General features: G+C 38.0%; 1 protein-coding gene across 2 annotated transcripts in view; it reads left to right on the top strand.

The window, feature by feature from the left end:
* The first annotated feature begins 561 nt into the window (after nucleotides 1-561).
* Nucleotides 562-20,421, top strand: part of DCUN1D5 (defective in cullin neddylation 1 domain containing 5) — a 54,070-nt gene continuing 34,210 nt past the window's right edge. Inside the window, exons 1-7 of one of the 2 annotated variants that reach the window (XM_025198253.1) lie at nucleotides 570-1,310; nucleotides 5,377-5,447; nucleotides 5,860-5,951; nucleotides 11,463-11,571; nucleotides 11,668-11,772; nucleotides 12,583-12,685; nucleotides 13,713-16,183. In XM_025198253.1, coding sequence (XP_025054038.1) covers nucleotides 5,406-5,447; nucleotides 5,860-5,951; nucleotides 11,463-11,571; nucleotides 11,668-11,772; nucleotides 12,583-12,685; nucleotides 13,713-13,768 — 507 coding nt within the window. In that variant the 5' untranslated portion in view covers nucleotides 570-1,310; nucleotides 5,377-5,405 and the 3' untranslated portion in view covers nucleotides 13,769-16,183. Of the gene's footprint in view, nucleotides 1,311-5,376; nucleotides 5,448-5,859; nucleotides 5,952-11,462; nucleotides 11,572-11,667; nucleotides 11,773-12,582; nucleotides 12,686-13,712; nucleotides 16,184-20,421 lie in introns of those variants that run through there. The other variant, XM_025198252.1, reaches the window with a different exon arrangement.

Here is a 20,421-nt window from a genome sequence, read left to right as displayed (position 1 = left end):
GCCGTGCCCCCGGCCCGGCCACGGAGCTGCGGGGCCTCCGCGGAGCATCGTCCCGGCGCTTCGGCTCTTAAGAAGCCTCGGAAGGGCTCTTGCAAGGGGCGAGGGGGGGACTGGGGAGGCCAGGAGCCGGCTGGAGCCGTCCGGGTGGACCGAGATGAAAGGAGGGGGAGGGGTTTGGTTTCATTTTTGACATGTCCAAAGGCTTGCAAGAAGCAGCTCTCAGATGCTGCCCTAGGGTCGGTGTCCGAAACCCCACAAGATTCGTTTTATGGTCACGTTTGTTACTACTTTTTTTTTAATCTTAAATGGACGGAGATGTTATTGCAGTGCATGCAGCTCATCACACCAAGCACCATCTTGCAACTGGTTGAATAGTCTCTCTTTTTTTTCTTTTTTTCCTACTGAATTTTTAACATGAGGCACTGGGAGACCAGTACGTGCAGCATCTCGCAGGGATTCTTCTTTTCTCAGTTTGACACGTCTCGTTTTCAAATTGAATCATGAATCAATCGCATGGTTCCAAATCCCCTTTGTCATTTTTCACCTTTTTTTTTGTGGGGGGTGGGGCAGTGTAGCATAAGCTGAAAAGATGTAAATTCAACACTTGAAACTCAAATCACAAGTGCTATAGTTTTGTATTAGGGTAAAGCTATGAAGACGAGTTTTAAATTATCCCTGGCTGCTGTTTGAATTGCAAGAGTTGTTATTATAAAATAGCATGATGTCAGCTCCAGGGTAGCGGGAACTGTGCACATCTCGGTGACGCTGTAGGAGTGTTCAGGCTCTTAGTACTTGCATTGTGGTGTTGCTTGTTGTGATTTGTTACTTCTCTCCCATACATAGACAAACCCTATGACTTCTTTAAATGAAATGATAATGTAAATGATGTGGACCTTTAAATTGAAAAAGTGTGTGTAACTGGCGTATTTGAATATAAATAGCCTGAATTTCTTGTTGAGCTCTGTAGGTCCCATTGATTTAAGTTTGATTTGTGCTGCTTAGTGCTTCTGAAAGCCACTTGCAGTTCAGTATCTGTAAAACTGATGACACTTGGCGCACACACATGACATACGATGTCTAACTGTAGATATAAAAATGCACGCTGTTAATGTTAGCTTGACCTAATAATAAGTAGCTTGAAATTCATTGTACAAAATCTTTTTAAACATGAGGAACAGTAGATATAACATCTTGGGTATCTTTGTATATTTCTATAAGCTATTGCAGATCACAAGCCTCTGGTAAAGTGATAAGTGGAGAGGAGCATTTTTCAAGCAAGAAGTGCCTGGCCTGGTTTTATGAATATGCAGGTATGAATGTAATAGCAGCCATGTTTAAATGTTAATATGGTTTACTGGGAATGGTTAAGCTGATTTAACTAAACTAATTTAACTAAATGTATGCCTCTTCACATTAATATTTTTCTGAATACATAGACCACAGGAAGCATGCAGATTCATATTTCTTGAATAGTTATGTTTACCCAGCTTCTTGTGTATCTTTTTCTTTTCCATCTTTGTCCTTTCTTTCCCACTTAACCAACACTTCAGTTGCCTTAAGTAAAGTTACAGTAATAGGGAACTGCTCTTACACTGTATAGTGGTGATTCAGATATGTGTCCTTCCTATTGATTTTTTTTTTTTTTTTTTTTTGGTGCGGGTGGGTAGTATGGACATGGTTCCCTGTACAGTTTCATTGCATTCAGTTTAAACAAAATTAAACTATGCAGTAGATGAAACAATTAGGAGAGCCATTAAATAATTAATAATTCTGTCCTATCTTGTTTACACTGCAGCAAACTGATATTGGCTTATACTTATTAGTTATATACAGATTCGCACAAAAATTAACATCTCAAACGCCAAAGGATTGTTACAGATATGTTAAAAGAAGCTCTCCTTTAACTGTTTTGTAACTAATTGTTCATCTTAACAAAAGTATCTCCTTTGCATAATTTATTAAACACTCATGGGGGGGAAGGGTGGCTTTTTGTCTCCTGTTCATTAACAGTTTCGAAGGCCCAATTTAATTGTTTAATGATTTGCAGAGCCTTCCTTTTTTAGGCTGCTTGATAAAATCTATCATAAATAGTTGGATGACAGGATGTCGTTGCTAGCCATTTCCAATGAGTTCGTAGTTTTTATTGGGTAGAAATTGGATCAAGCATCTGCATCAAAACTGACACTAGTTAGTACTCCTATTGACAGCTTTTCCAGAAACAAAGTAGTAGTAGAACTACCCTTTTAGCCCTAACAGTGATACCTCCAAAATCAGGTTTGAGGCATGTTAGCTTGGACTCTCTATCTGCCACAGCTTTCTTGTGAGGAAACTAAAGGATTTCAGTTGCTTGGGCTTGTGGTTAATAATGGTTTTGTATGAACTAAATGCAAATGGCATTTCATTTTTATTATATGGAGTCTTGGGGTATAAACGGATGTTGCCTTAGTGCCGCCATAAAATTTTTTATGGTGGCACAAAGGCCAAGCAGACAGACTTCCATACCCCTTGTCACACCACAAATGCCCAAAGTTTGTAGCTGTGACATGGGTATGTATGATCTTATGCAACTGTTTTGCAGCCAACATCTGTTTGTTTTAAGGCAGGAGAGTGCAGGCAGCCTGGAGCTGCTCTCACTCTCCAGCCACCCCAGGCAGGTGCCCCCAGAGCTTCAGGGGTCTGATTCTGGCATGCCCTGGAAATCCCCATTCCTGGGGCATGTGGGTTCAGGCCTCTGAAGCCCCAAGAGCTCATGTCAATGCTCCAGTACAAAGTCTTATACTCTGGCTGATCAGAACAGTCCTGGGGCTGGGATGCCAGTGTGTTAACCTTGCTCATGTCCATCCCAGCACTGGAATGCCAGTCAGCTGACTGGTGGTCTCAGCTCTAGGACCCTACCGGAGCTGGCATTCCCCGCTTACAGAGACACACCCCAGAGGTTCCCTGGGGAGCATCTCTGTAAATGTGTTACCCATTGTCCCACAGGATCAGCGTATTAACTGCAGATCACCTGAAACAGTTCTAATGTGCTGAAACGCATCCTGGCACAGCTGATCTGCTTCATTTGGTGATCTCTATTTATACTCTCACATTTAAAAAAAAATAAATAAATAAAGTGTGCGCACGTGTGTATTACTTATGCACACGTTTCCGTGCACATTTTTTTTACATTTAAATGTACCTTTACATTTAAAAAGTGTATGTGTGTATATACACACACTTTTTAAATGTATAAGTATACTCGTGTATATAAATAAAAATAAAATATACAAGCTAATTAATATGCAATAATAGTGCATTACATGTTTTTATATAAACATTTAATTTTCTTTTTTTTAACTGTAGTGCATTGTGAGAGAACAAGTAACAACAGTGATGTTATAACACTTATTTGCATGGGTTTTGTAATAGTGACTTGTGCTAAGGACCTAGTGCTGAAAATGTGGTCAATTAATGCCCATCAAAGTCTGTAGGCCTGTTAATGACAGAGAATTTCTTATGTATATGTGTTTGCTAGATTGATGCCTACATTATTATGTATCTTCTCTGTCATTACTTCTTCACAAGATCAGGTACTTGACATCTGTATACTGTCATACATACTTTTTTAAGCCAGTGATTGTACTCTGCAATACCTTGCAAGAGACTCACGTTTGCTTTCCCATCTGTCCAAAGCAAACTTATTCCATGTAAGGACAACAACTCGGAGCATTCGGACTAGACTACCACTCTAGGCCACACCAGATATTTAAATATGTTGTAATTGCCAACCTAAAAAAGGGAGTTTTATGAAAGGTGATAGTCATAATGCAGATAAGATGTATGACAGGGTATAAACAGCAATACAGTAATGGGTCCCTTACATTATTCATGGGTAACAAAAAAATAATTTCTAAAATTACTACATGAACTACTTGGGGTTTAAAAACGCAGGCTGCCTATACACATGCTCAGGAGATGGGGTGCGTTTTAATTATAGCAGTTCCCAAAAAGCCATTTTAATTGAAACACCTCATTGTCATGTTTATTAAGCCCCCGCACATTTAAAAATGGCCACAGGGATGCTTTAGCTAAATCACAGTCAATGAGGTTTACATAAAGCACCCCCGCAACCGTTTAAAAAAGTGCAGGGGCTTAATACACGTGGCGATGAAGCGGTGCTGGAGTGTTCTAAATGCAAGGCAGAACAGACTCTTAATTGAGTCTGCTGTGATGAGTTCTAAATAGAATGTGAACCAGCATGTGTTTAGATAGTCATGATGTTTTAATAGATACTAAAATAGTATCTGTTTTATCTCTAGCATCTCTCCAATGGTATGTGAGGAGAACTGCTAACAATGTGTCCATCAACTTCATTAATAGTCCAGGAGGAGTAGTTGTTGCAATAAGCTCAGCAGAAATATTTGTAGTACCCAAAAGAGGTTTGCTGAAACAATTTCATGGATAAACTGCAGAATATGTCTGTACGTGCTTTTTAATGTGCCAGTTTTGCTGCTTCTAAAAAGCCTTTTTGTACAAAAAGGAAGCAAGTAGCAACCTATAATGTAGAAAAAAAATCATTGCAGTTCTAATTGAAATTATATCAATTTTGTACTTAATTTTTTTCTTTGTACATATTAAATTTATTTCACTAATTTTTATAACAACAATACATACAAAATACCAACTTATGAAGTGAAGGTTATGGGAAATTTAATAAGAAAATTTATTAATCTATGAAATAATTAATCCCATATCGTTTGAGAGTTCTTCCTCTTGCATATCTGCTTTTAAACCAAACCTGCAGTACTTAAAATAGTAGTGACGAAAACAAGTTGCTTTGAGCAAATGCTTTCTTGACAAAATAGTTATAGGGCTTCTTGTTGACTGGGGATATGTCTACAGTGCACTGTGACATGGAGGTATGCAAGCTAGAGTTAAATTAGCTAATTCTGGTTCTGTAAACAGTCTAGTCATGGCAAGGGAGCTCAATGCAAGCCTCAAAGCCTATCTGAGAAACAGAAGAATTGGCCCACACTGTGCTTGCCATGTAGTACTGGTGTTACCTGACCTAGGTAGTTTAAAGCTAACTTAAGTATTACTGTTATGATTGCATTGTAGCTATATTGTATGTCAAAGCGTGCTGAAGGTGACTGAGTTGCGTTGGCCTTTAAATCTTTTTAAGGGACGTAACTGGTACCCTCTCTTCATCCACCCTCGTGTTGTAGATGGAGTTTGTTTCTAACTCTCAAACTATTGAAATGAATGCAAACAGTTCCTTATGGTGTCAGTTTTTAAATATACTTTTCAATTAGCAGCTTTTATGCTTGTATGCATCAGTACTGCTCATAAATTTGAATACTTTGTATAACTCAGTCTAGTTTCTCTTTGGTTTTTAAGGTCCTGATGAAGTTGTAGGACCAGAAGGTATGGAAAAGTTCTGTGAAGACATTGGTGTTGAGCCTGAAAATGTAGGTTTTACTGTTGCACACTAATAGGAATTTTGAGTAAATAATTTGATTTATATATAGATTTATGCAAATAATTGTAACTACAGTAAGTAACAGGGAAATTTATTGTGGCTTTTTATTTAGTGGGATTTTCTTGTTTTTAAGACTTTAATGTGAGGGTTTCGATCAAGATTTTAAATGTCAGTAATGTTCTTAAGAGCATAACATTTAAGGGAAAGATTTTTCTATACATTTAAATAATTAAAAATGTTAATATATTTTAAAATACAGTTAAACTGTCTTTACTCCTGAATGCATGAAATTTTCTTTATAAACGACTAGAGATCAATCACTACTACTAAGTTAAAGTAATAATATTTTCTTCTTTGTATGATGAATATTCCTCTCTTCCCCCCCCCCCCCTTTTCCCTAGATCATTATGCTAGTTTTAGCTTGGAAATTAGAAGCTGAAAGCATGGGATTTTTTACCAAGGAAGAATGGTTAAAGGGGATGACCTCATTACAGTAAGAGCTTTATTTTTTATATATATTGTGATGTGTTCAAATTTGTTTTGAAGCAGCAGATTGATTAATTATCCTTTCCATTTCTGGGTAGTATGCAGGCTTGATAAGTTAAAGAACATTTTTTTCCTTCAGGTCAGCAGTTCAAACCTTTCCTCAATCAGTCCCTGGGAATAGCTACAATCTGCCACTAGAACATCAGATTGGTCTTGCGTGACCCTAATAAACTAATGTCTTAATCATATTTTTGAATGTAGCTGTGGTCAGCAAAAGGTTGATGGAATAGGTATGGGGATATTGCTGAGGGCATTGTGGTGGGTACTGTTTCTTTCCTCTTAGCAGTTTGGCTAAGTAGAAGCTAGAGACTAATTTTGAATCTCTAATTGTCTGTCACTCGTATCATAATGGGTAGACCGGTGGTAGTAACAAGTAATATTTAGGTTGCATAATACTCTCCATTTATAAAATATTCCTTCCTTTTCTTTGAGAAATGCTCTTATCTCACCTGTTCATGGTAGTCTTTGATATTCATCAGTGGGATTATTCTTGAGCCAGAGAAGCTCTTTTTTCCCCATAATGTTGGTAGTGAGGTGGAAAAAGAGCAAGGCCAGACTCAACCTCCATGTTCCTCTAGTTGCCAGGATCCTGCTGGGAGAGCATAAATGCAAAATTCTTTGCCCATATCAATGGGTGTTCAGGGAAAAAAATGTCAGCCCAGGCTATGCATTGTCTACATAATCTTCTACCACCCAACGCTTGGTTCGAGTAGCTCGTTTTCCCCATCAAAGGTCATGATAAAGTGCAGACACTCCCCTCAACTCCTGGTGGCAGGAGGGTGGGTTAGGTTCGACTTCCCGATCCCAAGCATCTCAGGATCTCCAATCCATCCCTCTTTTAATAGGCATCAGGAAAAAAGCTGTTCTTTATCTATTTGCCCATAAGATGTTACATAGGGGATTTACAAAAGCGTTTTAAGCAGATCAGAAGGTGAATACAACAAAGGACATTGCTTCACTTTGTGTGGTCTGTTTTCCCCGCCCTTCTCCATCCCCTGTGCCCCCATCACCAGCTCCCCACACTCGAATGGAATCTGGAATCCCGAGTTAGGTGCCTGCGTTCCACATTGCATACATGAGGAAATTTTAGGTGATTTTTAGAATGATGATACAAAAAATAATAGGCAGGAAACCATCTAGAATTAGCCAACAGAAAACCCTGGGAACAGTGAGATTTCTGTAATCCTGCCCCTTTCCAGAATTTAGGCACCAAATCGGTGCTGCAGGCAGGTGCTCCTACCCACTCAGGATCCACAGCCTGGAATTCTTTCCTATGACTATGTAACTACTTTCACTCTTCATTTAAAACAAGACTGGAGAAGGAGGCAGTAGTGGGGATACCTACATTTTAAGTAATACTCAAGTGGTTGGAGCTCTTGCCCAGAAAATAGGAGACTAAAATGCAAAATCTTGTTTTTCACCTCCCAAGAGAATACCTCAATCCCCAGACTAAGGTATTCTCCTTCCCTCCTGGTAACTTGCTTATAGGTTCAGCTGTTTTAGCTCAGAGTTTGAACCCTCAGCTTTAACCCTAGCCTAGCCCAGTGGTTCCCAACCTTTTTTAGACTGTGAACTGGCAAACCACGGACCAGCATACTGCAGTCCGGAAATGACCGGCATACCGCGGACTGAAAAGGGTTGGCTGCCGGTCTGCAGTATGTGGGTCACTTTTGGTCTGGCAGCCAACCTTCCTGCAGACCAGCAGCCAACCCATTGTGACTTGGTACCTGGCTGCGTCCCAGGGGTTGGGAAATCTCTGGCCTAGGTAATCACTGTTTATCAGCTGAGCTACAGAAATAAAGGCCCAAGTCATTCAATTATCTAATGATGTAGATAGATGCTTTCTGTAAATCTTACTAAGAACCCAGCTAGAGTAGTCATCTAAGCTAGATCCAAGCTACATCTTAATTCTTTCTAAGTCCAAAAATGCAATACCCAAAACTCTCTCCTCAGCTGCCACTTCATATACTGTTTAAAAGTTCTTCAGACTTAAAGTTCTGCTTGCCTAAAACTTCACCATTATGAGTGGTTTGGCACCTAGCTCCTAACTAAGCCTGTTTTAGATCCAGAAAGTAGAAGGAAAAATGCCTAGATTTCCAGAGTGGGTATACTTCTACTCCTAGTGATGATGTACCACTGAATTTTTTTTATGTTAAACAGTAACTGAGTAAAATCCAGAATCAGTCCTCAGAGCAAGCACCGTAACCTAGAACTCCTTCCCCAGCTCAGCTGAATACCCTAACTGCTGCCTACAGAGTCGTTTTCCCCCTTATTTATTCTCTCTGGCCCAGTGAATTTTAAGTTTTGTTCAGTTGATTAGTTCACATTATGGGACTGTTGGGGCAGTGAGGATGCATTACTCTGCTCCTGTTGCAGCTGTGCTTCTACTTTGGGTCTTGAGGCCCTCTGTTAAGCTTCCACTTATTTGGAAGATGTTGCAGAGTTGATGCTTTATATAACTGGAGCTACAAGCAGTATGGATCCAGTCCTGTAATGTAGTTTTATGTTGAATTGGATCAACTGTGGTAGCACGGATGGTGGAAACCACAGGCCAGTTTTCTTTCTCTTTTTTGCATTTTAAATAAGATTCAAACAAAGCACACTTGCTGCAATAATATTTGTTTTGGGGTTTAGTGTTGGTGTGACTCTTGTGTTGTTCAAATGCTGCATACTAACCTGTCATTCCATAGGGGGGTTTTCTTTTTTTCTTATTTTTTAAGTGGATGAGTCATCACTGATATCTGACACTGAATTTTCAAGGAAGTTTGATGCCTTGGAGGCTGTACAAAGCATTTTTTTTCTATGACCTAAGGCAGAAATTATGACTATATAAATGATCAATTTTGATTTAAAAAATAAATAAATAAATTGTGAGACTAACTTTATCCTAAAGTCTGCTGGCTCTGGCTTTTGCAACAGGATGCCAAAGCAGTTTTCTCATGCATACAGCACAGGAAATGAATCCCCTACCACAATATATATAGTAAAGTGCCTATCATTGGTGATATATGTTATCATTATTACACACATTTTAATCTGAATTAAAAATAATTTGTGAGGAAAAATCATGAGGAGATAATTGAGCCAGGTGCTTATATTCATCGTAGATTGGCTTTTCAATATACAAGCAATTCCTTTTGTACTTGTGCCAAATTTAATTAAACGGATCTAAAAATTACTTATGTTTATGATCTATATTTACTCTTGCAGTTTGCCATAATTATAGGTGGTATCTTACACACCTTCAGTGGCAAATTGCCTGCTCTGACGAGTCTATACTCCCACTGCAAGTGCAGGGGAGCATGTTACGGTTGGACAGGGTTCCAGTAGATAAACTCTGTGCTTGCATCTCTAGAGAGGGTTATTTATAACCCTCTCTAGAGATGCAAGATTACATAATGTTTGTGGTAAAAAAAATTTTTTTTTTTTTAACTTTTTTTTTTTTTTTTTTTTTTTAAACCTGGGGACAATATTTTAATGTTTGGATTTTTTTGATGAATATACATTTTTTAAAAATAACTAGTAATTTAATTTAATTAAACTAAATTAGTTTGTTTGGACCAGAAATATGGTCCAAACAGTTTCATCATTTGCATATCTATTTTAAGACAGCTATTTTATAAAGTTAACACATGATTTAAGTATATAACTAATAATTCTTGTCAAGTACACACTATAATGAGCAGAGGAAGGCCATCAAATGCCCAAAAAAAAAAAAAAAAAAAGTTTACCAGGTGGTAGTCACAACAGTAGAAAAGACTAATAATTATTGGATTTATCTGAATCCAAAACAACTCTGAATTTGAGAATCCCGTGCGCCCCCCCATTAAATTCTGTATATGGAAAATTAATATATTTGTTATCATTTTCCAGATAGAGAATCTAACTATTAAAGGGTTGTCTTAAATTTCTCCCATCTCCCTACTTGTACGGCAGGGAAAGCAGCAGCAGGTGGCCCCCTTGCCCTTTGCTTTCCCAGAGCCTCTGCCTTCCCCCTCCTCCCCCTCCCGCTGTCAGATGTGGTTCCAGCTTGATTCCCTCCCAGGTCTCGGAGCATGTTTCCATGAGGTTCGTGCCCAGGAGGGAATTGAGCCACGGCAGTGCTTAACTGTGAGAGCAGAGAGAGGGAGCAGAGGCTGCAGCGACAGGCTGGGGCAGGAGGTGGGCAGAGGTTGCTGAGGGCAGGCAGAGCAGGGTACAAGCAGCTGCTGTGGTGCTGCCCTGAGCTTGGGGCCAGAGTGTAGCTGCCTGCCTCCTCCCTCCACTCGAATCAAGGACAAGGACAAGGGGCTTTTTCTCCCCATTCTGATTTGTGGAGGGAGGGGGAAGAGAAGGACATCTCATCTTAGATTTGAGTAAATATGATATTCCTTTGCCAGGGGATACACAGTGGTTCTCGACCTTTATTTTTGAGTCGAATCACTCCTCATTGGTCTTGAAGAATCTTTTCCGTAATGTTTGTGAATTGAGTGGCAACCAATTTTAAACTAATTTACACATTACAATGTTTGCCTAGCTCATGTAAGGAGGTCATAGGGGTGAGAGATTGACTGAGCCGGGAGAAGCCTGTGTTTGTCTCATCTGCGTAGCTTGTCTCCTTGTACCTTGCTTATGTTCTCATACCTTGCATCACCCTTCAAGGGATCTGGCAGCTCCCCAGGGTGCTCCAGCACCCTGGTTGAGAATCCCTGGGCTAACAAAACCAAGGATTAGGAGGACATGGCTGGGGAGGAGGCACAGGACCTCTGCAACTGTGCTGGAAGGTTCTTGATGTGCTATGTAATCTGCACAGTAGGATCACCAGGGAATGCACATGAAGTATAAGCAGGGGGGGTTCAGGTATGTAAATTAGATCTTCTTCTGTTGGTAATCTAACCAATATTTTCTATTTAAGAAAAGAGATGCAAAGCTGAAAAAAAATATTCAATACAGTCTATTTTTATGGCAAGAGTTTAGCATAGTAACTTCATAAGCAGGAGCTTATAGACATCTATTTTTTTTAATACTTTATTACTTTTCTTTTCAGTTAAATGGCCTGCTATGCTTGTATCTGTTCATAACTTTAAGTCAAGTTATATAACTTTAACAGGGTAGCTGCATAGAGCCTTTGCTTCTGAAAACTTTATGCCGCTCGGAATCCCATAGAATACCTTCAGTGAATACCTTATTTCTTATAATTATTACCTATTAAATACCTTATTCACATTTAACAGGTATAAGGGTGGCAGCATTTGGTACTTGGGAATCAAAAACACTGTATATTGAAAAGTGAAAGGAGAGACTTTTATACAGTATATTTTTTCAACACTTCTAAAATCAGGGTTTATATTATTTATTTCCTGGGCAATTGATCTTTGCTCACTAGAAATGTAAACTCTTAATTGTACATACCCTACAGTCTGTCCTCCTTTTTTTATTTGCTCTTCTGAAATTCATGTTGTTGTTTATTTACTTTAAGGTGTGACAGCACAGAAAAGTTACAAAATAAATTTGACTTTTTGCGGTCACAGCTGAATGACTTTTCTTCCTTTAAGAATATCTACAGATATGCCTTTGATTTTGCAAGGGTAAGTCTGTTTAAATTATTTACAAGAAACAAAATATGATAGCAAGCTATGTGAGATCAGGTATTTTGAGTACTACTTCTTTATTTTTAATTTTAGGATAAAGACCAACGAAGTCTTGATATTGACACTGCAAAATCTATGTTAGCTCTTTTGCTTGGAAGAACTTGGCCACTGTTTTCAGTATTTTACCAATACTTGGAGGTATGTGTTTTTACTAAATACTTAAATAAATAAACTTCTTTTTCAGTGGTACCAGTGCAATGAGTTGCTATAAAGAGAAGTTGGAAGTTGTGCTCCTTTGTTTGAGGATACAGCTCTATTGCTTTTCCATTTTTCCCTCGGTTGGCACATTTATGAAATAGTAATAGCTTCTGTATGTTTCACAGAAGATTTTTTTCCCACCTCATTCCTACCACCCTCCTGAGTCAAAGGGAGCTGTTGGATAAGTAGCTGAAATTTCTTCCTTCTCAGAATAGAGAGGTAAATTCAGAATTAGGGACCATGCCACCTTCTTAGGTCATTTCATGTCCCAGAGTGAATATCTACTTTAAATCATACATTGAAGTGAAGGCGAGTTCACATTTGTGGAAACTGTTCCTGCTAGAAACTCAGATGAGTGTAAGCCTGATTACATTTATGCCAAAATGTAACTCGCATCTCTTGTCCAAGCTTCACAGTAACAGGCACTAGATTTCCTGTCTATTTTGTCGTCTTCAGGCTATTTACCAACTTGATTTTTTTTTTCCCTCAAATAAATCCCTTTGGTTACCACTTTGCGTGGAATATGTCCTCACCATTTTATATTTGGTGGTTAGCTGGTGTCATATGTCTTTAGATGCCAAACTGATGAATATCTTGTAAACTGATGAAATTGTGTGCCAGTCTCCAATAATGGATTTGTCAAGAAATATTAAAAAAAATATACACACACACATGCATATATGAGAGGGAGATTATATTATATATCCCCTGTTTATTTAATATGTATTCAAAATATTTTATTTTGCCTAGCAATCAAAGTATAGAGTTATGAACAAAGATCAGTGGTACAACGTATTAGAATTCAGCAGAACTGTCCATGCAGATCTTAGCAACTATGACGAAGATGGTGCATGTAAGTATTTGTAACAATTGATTGAAGTATAGTTTCTATATTGCCAGTTCTCAATGTAGTAGAAACGAAGTTCCAGGAAACACCACATTAAGTTTTATTTAAACTATTGAGTTATACTTAAGGGGACATTGACAAAAGTACATTTTGGCCACTTTAAATGGGGACAGGGAGCTGTTATTACATGTAGTATACCAGCTTTTACAATTTAACTATTCTGTCCAAATGATCCTGTAGCATAAAAGTTAGCTAAATTGTCCTTTGACCCTAAATGAAGCAGTATTAAAATTGCACTCGTTTTGTCTTACATCTGCATGATTCTGCAGCAATAAGAGTTGCATCATAACAGCTTGTACTGGTATCCTTTGATACTAATGCAATCATAGGTCTGTCTATACCCAGGAATAGGCTAGGTCCTCAGTAGTTATTTTGATATTACTAATGTGATGATGTGGCTATGTCAGGTTATACCAAATTAGGATCTGGTTCACTGTCTTTCAGCTTGTGTATGATACCATGGGTTTGGCAAAAGGCTCCATTTGAGCACCGGTGAATGCTAGGTGCCAGTTATAAAACAACCAATTGCCAATCCATGGAGCAGTGGTGTGTCCTTTTTGCTAGTCAGAACTAAAATACAATCAGTTATACTATATTTTATTGCGAATAGCATCTCGTGTTATGTTTCATTATAGGTGATTACATGCAATTTTGAAATGTCTAGCAAAAAAGGAATTCTTTGTTCTTGTTTATAGTAAAACCTTATTAAGATGTTGATTTAATATCTTTCTACTTTCATAGTACCTATTCAGTCAAATGCTTTAAACTTCATCCTAGCCCCAAATAACTCTGCTTTTTGGCTTTTTGGTGTGGTATGATTTTTAATTTTCATAGACTCCTTCCTGAGGATTAATATTGAACTCTCCAGACAAAACGTTTCTATTGTTTATAGCTCTCTCTCCTCCCCCCCTCGCCCCCCCCTTTTTTTTTAAGGCATTGCAAACATAAAACTGTGAACTTCTGCTATTTCTAGGGCCTGTTCTCCTGGATGAATTTGTTGAATGGCAAAAAGTTCGTCAAGCATCATAGCACGAACAACTCCAGGGGGGAGAAAAGCAGGATTTTTTGATGCCCACTTCTATACAAACTAATGAGAAGAATATAAGGGTTGTATTTTCATCCTTATGAAAGACTTTACAATATTTTTTTTCCTTTTCTTAAGGAAGTTTTCTTGTTACATGTGATATGGGCATTGAACCACACCTCTTCTAAGACTGAAAGTTGGAGTTTTTGTTTTTGAGTCTTATGTTAATAGTGTTTGTTTCAGAAAAATAAAGAATCAGATTTGTGACAACGGCCTAAAAGTGAAGGATGTCCCTTGAATGTGAGTGTGGTGTCTTTTTAAAAACCAAAAGTTTAAGAGTATCTTTCTTAAAAGTGCCCTTGCCTATGAGGGGGTTGGGTTTTTTTGGTTTTGTTTTTTTGTCTTAAATTCTGGAACTTTTAAAGAAGTGCTTAACTGGTCTTTTAGCTTGTTGATGGTATGATTGTCTTGTGCTACACAAGTTAAGAATGGTTGACCTTGAGCCTTAGTTAGTGGTTTGCATACTAGTGTTGGGTCATAGTGTGTGCCACAGCTTTCAGTTCTAAGTGGAGACAACAGCTTTAAAATCTGTTTCTCCAATACCCACTCAGGGCTTTGTCATTTAATGGCATGTCCATGTTAAGTAGAAAATAGCATGGAATATGGCTTCATGCAGTATATGGTTGAACAATAGCCGCCTGTATGTCAAAGAGTACCAACATTAACTTGTCTAGTATGCCTAGGCGGCTGCAAATACTACAGCTTTGCTTTTGGATTGCTTTGAGTGAAAAAGTTCAGTTTCTTTTTTAAGAGGAAAACTAGAAAGACCAAGTGACTTGCCTCCAAGGCTTTTGCTGTTTATGTATGTTAGACTAGAAGCAAGGTGATCCTCTTTAACATCTGCTCCCTGCAGGTTTTTCACAGGACCAGAAGGGATCAATAGATCACCTAGTGTGACCTGTATATCATAGGACATCTGTTTTGCCTGGTTAAATCTTTACTGAACCCAAGGGCTGTTTTTCTGTTGCCTTATTTTGGAACCTGAGACCCCCTGGCAACATTTTAAATCTTGGGGAGGCTGATACTACTCCTTAATGAAGACAGATGCTAGACTTAAGTTATAGTGTTATTGATGAGGAAGAAGAATTTAATGAGTTAATGTGGAAGCCCAGAATGAGTGAGAGTGTGAAACATTTGTGATCCCTACCCTGTTGTATTATTTTATTACTCTAAACCAGTAACATCAGGAAACTGCAGAGAGTGATCTCAAGGTCCCTTTGTGCCAAAAGCTTCAAACACAAAATAAAAAATGTAGTATGATCTCTGTGGAAGGGACTAAGCCAGGCATGACTTGAAGAGCTTTGCCTCAGGGAAGCGATTCTGTTTTGCACAACACTTTTCCAGGATAACAAAGACAAGGAAGACCCATGCTTGAGGAAAGCTTTATTCTTAAGTTCAGTAACTGGTTTTTTTTTTTTTCAGTAGAAAAAAAAATTAAGTAATAGTGTGCGTTCATGTTCTTATTCTCAAAGAAAGAACTACTACTCTTCAGATTTAATTACTGTTCAGAGTGCAGAAACATTGACAGTCAGTGCTGTCCCAGAAAAAGTTTTACAGGAGTCACTTTATACTGTAGACTTACACTTTTTCCTCTTAGAACCATAGAAGGGTAGGGTGAACCTATATTGGCTAGTGTCTGTGTGCACATGCATAAACTCTATAGCTGATTTAAACATTTTTTTTCAGGCCTTGGGAGAAAGTTCTTAACTTCAGTCCAGTAAATCTGATACAGTTTACAGCCGTTTCTCCCAGTTTATGAAAGTCACAAGTTTTGCATTTGCTTTGCTGGTACTTGCACCCACAACTGAGTGCCTTTTAGTTGAAAATTGTCCTGCATTTCCTACAGAGAAGCAGCGCCAGCCCCTGTGAGTTATTTCAGGAGTCCAAGGATCCACTGGTAAAGGCAGGGTCATAAGGTACATGGGATGAGGAAGCACCAAAAAATTATGTCAAAGATGTATTGTGTAGATGCACTAAATATTGCAAAGACATGCATGAAATAAATTGTTGAACTTTCTTGTAATGACAAGTTTGGGCTGGGAAAAAATAACTTTTTCCCCCACCCTTCTTCACCTCTTTCTTCCCTCCAAGTGTTGGACTACAAGTTAGATGTTAAACATTGTGAAGTGGGGGCAGGGGAGGGAATATGCTTTTAAGTAACTAGGAACTGTTGTGAATTCTATTTTAAACAACTTGGTCGGAGCAGGTGGTATTGGTGTATAACAGTGGGAGTGATGCATCTGCCAATGATCAGATGTTCAGATAGTAAATGTGAAGGTAGACACTTTGTAAAGCATAATTTGTATCTCTGTTAAGCTTTTATCAGTATTCCTATAATAAATCCATATTTCAGGGATTTATACCTTGGTTGTGCGTGTGTTTGAGAATCGTGAGTTTATTGTAAAATGTAGGCTGGGAATGAATGTATTTAGAGTAAAAATCAGTATAATTTTTCAAACTAAATAAAAATAGGATTTTTAAGTTATGAGGGTTTGTTGTGCTCATAACTGCAATCAGGTTTGCTCTTTAAATGTGAATTACTGCCTTGTACAGTTTCATTGTGGACTGGTCACTTTAGCTGTTTTACTGGAGGGGAGAGGATGTACTTAACCTCCTTACAGCTTTTTGCATATAAGTGCCAAAAAAGCTATTAAAACATTTATTTTCTTGTGTTCCTGTCCACAAGCCAAATCTGAGCCCATCTGAATGTTTTAGCCTAGGAATTTAGTTTTGCTTTCCTCAGATGAATTTCAATCTATTAATTTAAATATAGCTGCAACAAGTTCTTTCAATATTTTTTTAAAAGACACTGGATTAAGTTAAAAAAAATGGACTGTCACAGTTATGAAAAACAATAAAAGCAAAGAAACTTAAGCAGAGTGAGAGATGTTGCGTCTTCCAAAAGCTAATGATGGTGGTGTCTCTGTGGTATTATAAACTTCCCTTTAATTCTGATGACTTCTTCTCAAAGTGTTAGTTCTTTTTAATATTGCTTGTGTCCATGAATTGCCTTGTTTACTTTACTAGAAACAATGTAAATTGCATTTCAAAACACGTCATAATTACTTAAAAAGCTGTGTGAGTGGGTAGGGAAGTAATGGTTTCTCATACATATGAGACTCTGTATATAGAGAATCATATTTTAAAGAGTTACCTGTATTTCCTTATAAGATCCTGATGCTGTAATACTTTGTTTATACCTGCTTAACTCTACATCTGTACACAAAGTCAAGCATATTCCTAAGTGTTTGCAACATCAGGGCCTATCTTGGCTCTACTTGTATATTATTTAACTTTGCATTTTTTTAGATTTTTTTTTAATCTTTTCCTAAGAAGACTGTTTGTAACTTCATGTTTTTATATGGCAGAATTGTTTAAACATTTTGGTTTGACATTACTATGGATGAAAACTTGGTAAAGGTCACATTGTCAGAAGGGTTACATCATCATCTATATTTGAATTCTTGTTTTTCCTTGGGGAATTTTTTTTAACCTGTCAAGGACTTTGACTTTTGTTTAACTGGCATTGACAACTTGAAATTTGAAATGGGGACCACAAATTTAAGTAATACTTCTGTGTATTTCGTTCTTTTTTTTTTTTATAAAGCTAGTTAACAGTTCTTTTGTGCAAAATGTACAAACTTGTACAGTTTAGCCTTGTTCAAATATTGAATAAAAGTAAATTATATAATAGGGCAGACTTTTTTTTTTTTTTTTTACTTCTGTCACAGTGCCTCTTTCAATTATTCATGTGTGTGTATTCTGTTGTACTTATAGTTGTCATAAAACTTGTTAGGAGTGATGTTGAGACAAAAAAGACATCGAAAAACACCTTTACTAAATAAAGTCTCCATTTCTGCATGAGTGGCCAAAAAAGTAGGAGCAGCAAGAGTGGCATGTCAGCTTTTGTACCAGCTTAGAAACTAATGCTCTATTTTTTTTTTAGGTCCTAGTCATCATTCCATGTGGATCAATAGCCGAGTGAAAAGTAATTCTTAGAAACTACAGCATCATTGTTGTATTGTTTAAAAGCTCTGTTTCAAAGAGTTTGAATCTGAATGCACATTATGCAACTGAAAAACTTATTACAAAATCATTATGGAAGACCATTTGGGTTCAAATGAGACCAGCTTTTTCTTCAAGAATTCCATGAGCATATTACATATGTGACAAATAAAATCCTAGAATCTCCCTTGAATGGAAAGAGAATAGAAGGTAGCTGGTAAAGCCAGATGCATTTTAAATGTGTATGGGGGGGAGCATTACATATTTATAGTGAAGGAATAATTGTCAAGTTTTTTTGTTCGTTTGTTTGTTTGTTTTTTTAATTTGATTGCTATACCAGTTTAAAAATCCAAAGTTACATCCTGCATTTTGTGACATTGCTTATCTGTAGAGCTGTTTGGACTTAAAGAAACAAATAAGCAGGAAAACTTCAATATTTTTTACTAAATCTCTGTCCCAGTTGAATTATGAAGAAGGCTGAATTTCAGTTTTTGAGAATTACAAGATCTCTGCTAGGTATTTTCTCACTCTCTTAGATTGGGTTTACATGCATCTCAGATATAGATACAATATTGTAAGAATATTCCTAAGTAGTTGGAATTCTGTTTCATATAATATTAAGGCTTTTTTTTTTCTTCTCCTGAAAATTCCCACTAGGAGATGATTACCTGCATTGAATTAAGCAGCTTTAAATGAGCAATAAATGCAACAGCAGGGATGGTTTGTAGCCCAGTGATGATAAGGGCATGAGAAAAATTGTACTTTTTTTTTATTATTATTTCCAGGAAGCTTCATATACATAGTGTGAAAGAATGCATGAAAACAAACAACTTGGAAAAAGTATCAGATGCAAAAAGTTGTTTCAGTAATTGATAGTAATAAGTGTTACATCCTACATAAGTGTTGGGGTGATAAGAACTGTAATTTCTGCCAGTAGGGTATTGTTTATCTAAGACAGCGGGCACCAATTTTTTTTTGGCAGGCATGCCACAAATTAGCCCTGCACCCTCCCTGAGTGCCTTTTCCTTTCCCCTGCCCAATCTGCTGCTTTGCTTTTTGCTCCCTGACTTGTGCTTTCTGCCTGATCTGTGACTCTACTCCCTGCCTCCTCCCCAGTCTGCTGCATGACACACACATACACAAACTGCCCACACCACTTGTGGAATGTGTGCTACAGGCTGACCACCCCTGATCTAAGACATACATTCCTTAACCACTGCTAAATTCTGGCAAATTTCCACTGAAAACCACATTAAACCATGACACCATAAAATAATAAAAAGAGAGAGAAAATCACCAAAGTGGCTCTATTTTCAAACCAGTGGTTATTTTAAATTTTCATAGAGTTTTGCAGATAAGAAATGAAGCAGTGGTAGTAGTAAAGTGCTGATCTCTACAGGTGTACTTTGACTAATGGATTTGACTTAAATATTTCATATGTGTGAATCCACTCTCAAGCTTAACACAATCTTATTGTGATATATTGATATAATTTATGCAACCTGTACTTTAAGTGCCTTATGGTTCTCTTTGAGGAATTCCATTCTGCAATGAGCTACACCCCTGCACTTACTCAGAGTTGCATGTTCATACACATTTACAAGGCAGTATAGGCTGTTTTCAACAAAATACTTTTGCCTTTGAGGGCAGGCAATACAAACAAATTGTCTCTTATCCCTGTGCCATGTATGTTTCTTATTGTTTATTTATGGATCTGGGAACCAAGATGTGACTACACCCAGGCCAGTGAATAGCTACACAGAGCCCAGGTGAACCAATTGAGTGCTGTGTAGGTAAAGAGGTACTTTTCATTTCTGGATCAAGGCCTAGGAAGTTATGCAGGAAAAATCCCATACTAGAATTCAAATGTACAATTTGCATGGCTGCTTTATTATTTGTATTATGACATGGCCCAAAGTCCCAGGGCAGGTATATGAAGACACAATATAGACTTAATATATTTGGAGAAGATACTGTTTCTGCTTCTGCTGCACAGGACTCTTAGCTGCAGAAATAGTATGTATGGTTCCACAGAGCAAGGTAATGATTCCAGGATTGCTCAAGAGTATTTGCATATCTTGTGAAGCTCAGCTACAAAAGTTGTAGATGACTTGGTATTTGAAGGTGAGTAGATGAAGGGATGTGGTTAGAGGATTTTGGCATTACATGAATCTTCTTTCTCCTTGCAGAAGAGGTGCTATGACTGCAGAAGCTGCTCTAGCCACTGTTCAGCCTTGGGATAAAGATGCCTTCTCTTAGATCTTTTTGGAGCCTTAGTACCAAAGAGTCAACTTCCAGTACAGGCAGTCTTCAGACTTAGGACACAATTCGTTCCTGAAAACCGTGTCGTAAGTCAAAGTCATAACTCGGAACCAATTTTCCCATAGAAACAATGTAACAAATGGGGGATCGGTTCCTTTACCACTCTCCACACAGCTGTGTCCAGCTGGTAAGTCTGTTGTGGGGGAGAAGGAAGAATCGAAGGGGTGTAGGGGGCAGACCAATGCCCCCACAGTGAAGGAGGGGTTGTGGCTAGGGCTGGAACGGGCTGGGTCAAGCTGCACAGTCAGGGCAGGGGGGTGCGGGGAAGGGG

The sequence above is a fragment of the Alligator sinensis genome, unplaced genomic scaffold, assembly GCF_000455745.1.
Source record: "Alligator sinensis unplaced genomic scaffold, ASM45574v1 scaffold802_1, whole genome shotgun sequence".
NCBI classification, from domain to species: Eukaryota; Metazoa; Chordata; order Crocodylia; family Alligatoridae; genus Alligator; species Alligator sinensis.
The sequence above is the reverse complement of the archived record's forward strand: the minus strand, read 5'-3'. Positions and strand labels throughout refer to the sequence as shown.